This window comes from Mytilus trossulus, chromosome 4 (genome assembly GCF_036588685.1).
Source record: "Mytilus trossulus isolate FHL-02 chromosome 4, PNRI_Mtr1.1.1.hap1, whole genome shotgun sequence".
Classification (NCBI taxonomy): domain Eukaryota; kingdom Metazoa; phylum Mollusca; class Bivalvia; order Mytilida; family Mytilidae; genus Mytilus; species Mytilus trossulus.
This window is the reverse complement of record NC_086376.1, coordinates 23,222,509-23,229,831: the sequence shown is the minus strand read 5'-3', so window position 1 is coordinate 23,229,831 and position 7,323 is coordinate 23,222,509. Positions and strand designations below refer to the sequence as shown.

General features: G+C 30.4%; 1 protein-coding gene across 1 annotated transcript; it reads left to right on the top strand.

The window, feature by feature from the left end:
- The first annotated feature begins 200 nt into the window (after positions 1-200).
- On the top strand, positions 201-6,908 carry LOC134713817 (uncharacterized). The gene is made up of 4 exons (XM_063575096.1): positions 201-424; positions 3,614-3,907; positions 4,691-4,783; positions 6,480-6,908. The coding sequence occupies exons 1-4, from the start codon at positions 236-238 to the stop codon at positions 6,843-6,845; spliced, it is 942 nt and encodes a 313-aa protein (XP_063431166.1). The 5' UTR covers positions 201-235; the 3' UTR covers positions 6,846-6,908.
- The last annotated feature ends 415 nt before the right edge of the window (positions 6,909-7,323 follow it).

Below are 7,323 nucleotides of genomic sequence, written 5' to 3'. Positions count from 1 at the left end.
TAAAAATAAGTACTTTATCATCTAATTTAATCATTTCGACAGAGGTTACATTATTTTTGGTTTATAAAATCGAACAACATTCAATGAATTATATGTCAATGTCAATGTCATACACCTGTTATTTTTATCTAAGATTGTGTACATGTTTACCGGATTCAATGAGTTGATTAGATATTTTATATTTTCTAGCTTCTGTCACATTACCGACAAACTTAGAAAACATCGGACATTAATCATGATTGTTATACTGTTATTCATGTTTTTTATTCTAGTTATAATGTGTAATATAAAGATACTATTTATATTCACCTTTATTATTGTAATAATAATGCTCAATATAGAACAAATAACTATAGTCATCATTATTCTTCTAATAATATGGTGGGTTCGTAAAACAGGCAATGAAAGTTCTAGGACAAACGAGGTAAGTTTTTTTAAATATTTTTGACGTCGTCAGATTAATTGCAATTTGTAACAAGGAAGATAACCTAGGGCTCTAAGCTTGTATCATTCATTTGTGTTAAGCGGTTCCTAAAACACTAATAACTTGTACAAAATATCTGTGTAAATTATAAAACATTTTACAACATATATACTGTTTTTACAATATGTCAAGAACTTTTGGAGAATTACTGTGTTAACTACAAAAAATATATAATTGTTTTAAGAAAACGATGATTGTTAATGATGAAGATTATCATTTTCTTTTCAAATTACCAATTCTTTTATAGATCTGGACAAGTACAAACGGTACCTAATAAAAACAGAATAAAATAAATTGAGGTCCCATTGAAAAAGGCTAATTTGCCACGATTCAATTCCGTGCGAAATTTTTACTGGCCTATACACAAAAAAAAAGAAAAAAATGACTTGTTTACAATGAAAACAAAGGAAACAAATCCTGAATTCAAATCAGGCAATGCAGGGCATATAAAGGCCCAGTTGCTTTTTACTTGATTTGTCGATTTCTATAATATGTAGGGCTACATAACTAGTGTTGTCTTTAATATTACGAACACCTTTAGGCTATCTCGTATCGTAAATATTTTTTTTATCCCATTAATATCTTCTATTTCTCTTAGCATAAACAAGAAGCGTGACAGTATATACGTGAAATTAACTGTTGAATCATATGACACCAATTTATATATAATTATTATATAAAAATACACACGAGTGTCAAAAATCCTAATTGGGCACCAATATTATTGACAGTGATTGTATAAAGAGTTCTTATTTGTTGATGTCAATATATATCCAATCATATTACATACAAGTTACAAGTCAGAGTTATAAGTCAGAAAAATGTCAAACTGTACATTCAGCGATCATGTTAAAAAGATATGTTAAACAATGAGACCAAAAGATATCAAAGGGATAAAGTTGAAAACAAATCGACGATACCATAACAATAACAAAATATCAAAATAAAGTATAAAAATAAACACTACGTAGAAAAGAAATCACTGAACATTACGAACCTCACAACTTATTTTGACATACAGTGACTGCAATATATCAGTATTACGTTTTTGGTGTTTGTTTGTTTGGTTTAATTGTCTATTTTTTGTGCACGTAAATTGAGTCATTCTACTTTTAACGCAACCACATTATGTGTATGATCGGTCTGCGATTAGAAACTGGTCCTTATAATGTTTAATTGGTACTAAGCATTGCGCGTTAAGTCAAATCATTAAGGTAGACGTTGCATTCTACATTCTTGGATGTCTTATAAGCGTTTTCTTGAAATGTGTACCTATACCATCACATTATCCAAACTTGCATTAATGTAAGTTGTATAAATTCTTACTTCAACGTATACATTGGTAGTCATATTTATTATGGTAGTATCCTCATAATAATTTATCACTAGGTCATACATAAGGACCATATATCCTTTTTGTTATTAATTTTCCTTTAAACTGATCGATACGGTAATACATATTTTTTTTTTATTATTAAATTTGCAAGAAGCTTCAAATATGAACTCATAATATTGAATAGCGTGAATATTGATCAATATTTTCGAAGGGTTAAATATTTCTCAGTGGTGTTTGGCCATGGCTTTGTTTAAACTCGTTTGTTTGCTTTTTGGTCTTGAATGTTTGTCTCCATTATTTTATTAACTCTGCATTTGCATCAGATATCGCAGATCAAATTTATTCGTTCATTGTGTATTAATTTACGTTTTGTGATTGAGTTAAGTCTGCCAATTGATATTTTATCGTATGTTTTTCTATGTTGTGATGTTTTGCTATTGTTTCAGAAAGAGGGAGAAGGTTTGGATCCATTAAAACGTTTAATCCTGCTGCAAATGTTTGCACCTGTCCTAAGTCAGGAATCTGATAAACAGTAGTTGTCGTTTGTTTATGTTATATTTATGTGTTTCTCGTTTCTCGTTTTTTATATAGATTAGACCGTTGGTTTTCCCGTTTGAATGGTTTTACACTAGAAATGTTGAGGCCCTTTGTAACTGGTTATTCGGTGTGAGCCAAGGCTCCGTGTTGAAGGCCGTAAATTGACCTATAATGTTTTACTTTTTTTTTTAAATTGTTATTTGAATGCTGAGTTGTCTCATTGGCACTCACACCACATCTTCCTATATCTCATTATATAACTTTATTTTCAAATACTTAACTGAAAATAAATTAAAAATATACAGATGGAAAGTACTACAGTTAATAGGATATGTTCCTTACGTCGTAACTACAGTCCATCTCTTTCCCTTTCATGAATGTGACCTACCAAATTAGACTATTTACCAAATTTGTTATCACATAAGCAACAAGAAGGGTGCCACTTGTGGAGTAGGAGCTGCTTACCCTGCCGGAGCATCTGAGCTCACTCCTAGTTTTTGGTGGGGTAGTGGGGTTTATTCTTTAGTTTTCTATGTTGTGTCATGTGAACTATTGTTTGTCTGTTTGTTTTTTTTCATTTTATGCCATGGCGTTGTTAGTTTGTTTTAGATTTATGAGTTTGACTTTCCCTTTGGGATCTTTCGTCCCTCTTTTATTATGCCAACCAAAAAGCATTTATTACAATGGAAAATAACTAATAACAGTTTGTGTAATTTTTTTAGCATAGACTATGCTAATTTAACAAGATTGTGGCAACAAATATACGATCTCTTAAAAAGGAGTAATTTAGATTTTTCAATAAAATTGCAACACATGATATTTGGATACACAATTACAGACAGCAAGTTTTATCCATTATATTTTTTAGAATACAATTATTAGTTTTTCAATATATAAGTCGTACTATGTATCTGAGCAGAAAACAAAAAACATAGACGTCTACAGAATTTTTGTTAATGAATACATCAAGAGAGTAGATACCGATAGTAATGGACACAAGACAATACGTTCAATGTTACTTTCAATTAAAAGAAACATAATATAAGAATAATTTAAATTTAGTTTTGTAAACAAAATGTATGTCAATCAATTTAACCAGTTGATTATATTCTGGATAGACAGTGGATTGTAACAATGTACGTCAAAAGAAGCTTGGAATCTTGATGGTTTATGAAACAAGCAATATTTGAAGAATATAATTATCATGTAGTTAAAAAATAAATAAAAATAAAAACATATTATTAACCATTTCATAGGTTGACGAAGGTTCAGAAAATTTCAGACGGTCAGCTTCAGAATTAAAACTGCAACAAATCAAGAAATATAACAACAAATACTTACAGCAAATAAACAGAAAAACATATTTTCATCCACCCAATAATTTACAACCCCGTGTTGTCAACAACAACTTACACATACGTTTACCCAAAGGAGCAGAAGTAAACTACGATACAGTAGACACCAGTCAACTACGGTCGGCGAAGTTTGTAACAAATGATACTGAACGACAACGATCTTTTGTTTCTAGGAAAGATACCCTTTTGAAAAAGGTAAGATACAAATTATGACTTTGAGCAAACATGTTGTATAGCGTTAATTAAAAAAAAAAGAAACACGTTCGATTCATTTGTCTCACAACTCATAAATTGGTGAACATAAATAAACAAAATTAATCTTTAGAATAACCTTAACGTTAGTCATGGTGACGTTTAATAGCTTTACCTTAAGAGTCATTAACAAACGTAACTAGCATGAATTCAATCATTAAATGCGAGTACCAAAGAGAAAACAATATGGATGACTTTTGTTGCATCTTATTCTATTTTTAAAATCCAGTTATCCTCTTTATAGAGTCACATTGTGATATAACAGGTGTAAACAAATCATCCTACTTGTCTAGATTATAGAAAAAAACAATAGAAATGTTTCTATCAATAAGAAAATATAATACTGATGACGTTGTAGGTTTTTTTTCATAAAATACAAGATCAATGGTATTAGAAGGTTACTCATGTATACACATTGCATTCAGTATTATATGTACGTCTGATAAAGAGTGAATATCTACGTGATAAAAAAAAAACAATTAATAAAATTATCTTTCAATTTTTGTACAAAATTATGCTCACAAAGCCTAGTGGATAATTGTGAAAATACCTTATAAATAGGGCAGCTTAAAACTATTATAAACCAACATTTGTTAAGCTTTAATGCATTAACATCAAGAAATTAAATGAAGCTACCTGCCAGTGTATAATTGTAATTCTCGTTTTGGATTAATATAATAGTTCGCGATGACCAAAAATACTTATGATTTAACTTTCCTTTAACAGGCCGATGAAATCAAAACAGCAACTGGATGCGATATATACATGGAAATGAGATACGAAAATAAGATACATCTATATAAATCAGAGACTTTGCAGGTATTGCCATATGTTGAAAATGTTTGTAGATACTATAGGTATACACTCAGACTAAATAAAGTCGAGAATGGAAATGAATAATAAGTTACAGAGACAAAAAATCGACCAAGGAGCAGAAAAAGACATTCAAAATTAAATTTTTCAACAAACATTTGAAAATTCAATTTTGATGTAGAATTTACATAAATCAATTTGATTATGATTGTTATTTGTCTAGGTTTGTTTCATATATTATTAAAGTTCACAGTATCTAGGCTTGCTATGTAATATGACATTCCAACAAAAGTGTGGTGTAAATCTTATAACAAACGTCGGGAAATACCAAAGGAACATAGATAATTTGTTGTTTGGATAGAAACTGACATTACCAAGTTGCAATACATTAATAAAAGACCTCATCCAAGACTTACCAACATGACATACACGATTTACATTAATCCTATCAACTAACGGCGCTAAATTAATATGCCCTGGAAGGGTACTTGTCTAGTTGCTCACGGTCAGTTCAAATTAGGATGATTATTTCTGGGCGAAGTAGGCAAAATTGACGGAACTACGGTGACAACATGTTTAATGCAGCGTGGGCAAGTGTGGCAAAGACAGTCTATCATGGTTTATAAACTCGTGATGAAAAAAAGGCATAACTCGAATGCAATTTAGATTTAAAATGCACATAAAATGGTTGACATATTTTAAAAACAAATCATGAAAGTAAATGCAATTAACACTTTATGAATGTTAGAAGTGCTTTTCTTTTTTACTATCATCACGAACGCTCAAACTAAAACATTTGAATGCTAAGGAAATATAAGAACGCTGAAAGATTTTTGACCCATACTTTACCAAACATTATATTCCGTCTCGCTCGATCGATAATTTTAATATAAGCACCGGAAAGTATGGAAAAAGAGTTATTTAAGAAAACTAATTATCATAGTTCTCTACTAAACGGAAAATGTTATGCCTTTGAAATAAGACAAAACATAATGAGTTTACTCAATTACAAGAACCATCAATCTGCACAATGTTCGTATGCGTAGTATATGCAAGCACACCTAACGATGTAGCATTATTCATACATTTTTAAATGCCACAGAACAGCTTTAACATTATACCAAGAACATATATTATAAAAAAGCAAACGACGTCCTAACAGCAATATGAAAATAATCACTGGGACTCGATTTGACTACTACAAATTACCTAGATATACCTGTCTTAGAATAGGACCAAATATAACTATGTATGATTGAGATGTTTAGCTAGTTATAATACCAGGTTTAATTTACCATTTTCTACATAAGAACATGAATGTACCAAGTCGGGAATATGACAGTTGTTGTCCATTCATTGGATGTGTTTGAGTTTTGCCATTTGATCTAGGTCTTTCCGTTTAAAAGTTTCAACGGAGCTCAGTATTTTTTATTGTATTTTGTTGTCAATAAAAATATTATAACCGCAAATCGTGATAAAAGCTGTGGCCCCAAAATATAAGTCTTCGAGTGGTTTGTATCATTCCAGCATAGAAAACTAATTTAGATAAATATGCTGAGTCAACAAATCATTAAACCAAAAGGCCGACAAAAAGATATGTAAGGAAAATCCTAGATATATGTGGTCACTGTTAATATGTAAAGCATTATTTACCTTATTAATTTCATTTATTTTTTTATAAATGTTTAATTCTTTTTTATAGAATGATGGCCCTGTCAATGAGTCTAAACGCTCGCAAAATAAACGAAAACTCGAATTGGGCGATGATTCAGATACTGAAGATAACGGATTGTCTCCTGTAAAGATACAAAAAAATACTAAGGCAACTAAAGGGGATATAATGCATACTGAAATGGAAAGTGGAATTGAAACAGATATAGAGGTTGATGAAATTTATTGTAATATTTGTGAAACCACAGATGATTATGACATTAGAGGTCCCTTTGTTGTATGTGAATATAAACATGAAGATTTCTCCAGTTGTTTGTACACAGCACATTTATTATGTTTAGATTTACATGAATATCCTCCATACTTTCTCTGTCCAGAACATATTAGTTTAAAATAATTTGTTTTTTCCTTATTTATTAAATGATTTTTTTATCATGTCGCATTCAATAGTTTATGAATATACAAGAGGGAAGTTCAAACCAAAAAATAGAAGCCAAAACTTACAAAAAAAAAGACAAAGGGACATAATTGTTCACAACACATAACATATGAAACTTGAGACTGCGCAAAACGAACTTCACCACAATTAGGGTCGATCTTAGGTGCGTCCAAAGGATAAGCAGATCCTGCTTTACATGTTTAAAAGATTATATGTAATGTATGAAGATTTCATATTAGGCAGATACGGTGGAAAACTCGTTTGATATCGACGTGCCTGAAAAAGGTCGAATGTCCTGTATCTAAAATATTGTAATGGTGAAAGGAGTAGGTCCGGTAAGGACTCATTTTGGCCTCAAATTTTAGTTTCATCTGACGAAACATTTTGAACACTTTTTAAACACTTATGTGTCTATTTCACTTGATTCAATTAATCT

Excerpts from the sequence above, each read along its gene's own strand:
- LOC134713817 (XM_063575096.1), top strand. The coding sequence starts at position 236 with ATGATTGTTATACTGTTATTCATGTTTTTTATTCTAGTTATAATGTGT. Across the intron at positions 425-3,613 it reads AAAGTTCTAGGACAAACGAG|GTTGACGAAGGTTCAGAAAA; the intron begins GTAAGTTTTTTT and ends ACCATTTCATAG. Across the intron at positions 4,784-6,479 it reads ATAAATCAGAGACTTTGCAG|AATGATGGCCCTGTCAATGA; the intron begins GTATTGCCATAT and ends TCTTTTTTATAG.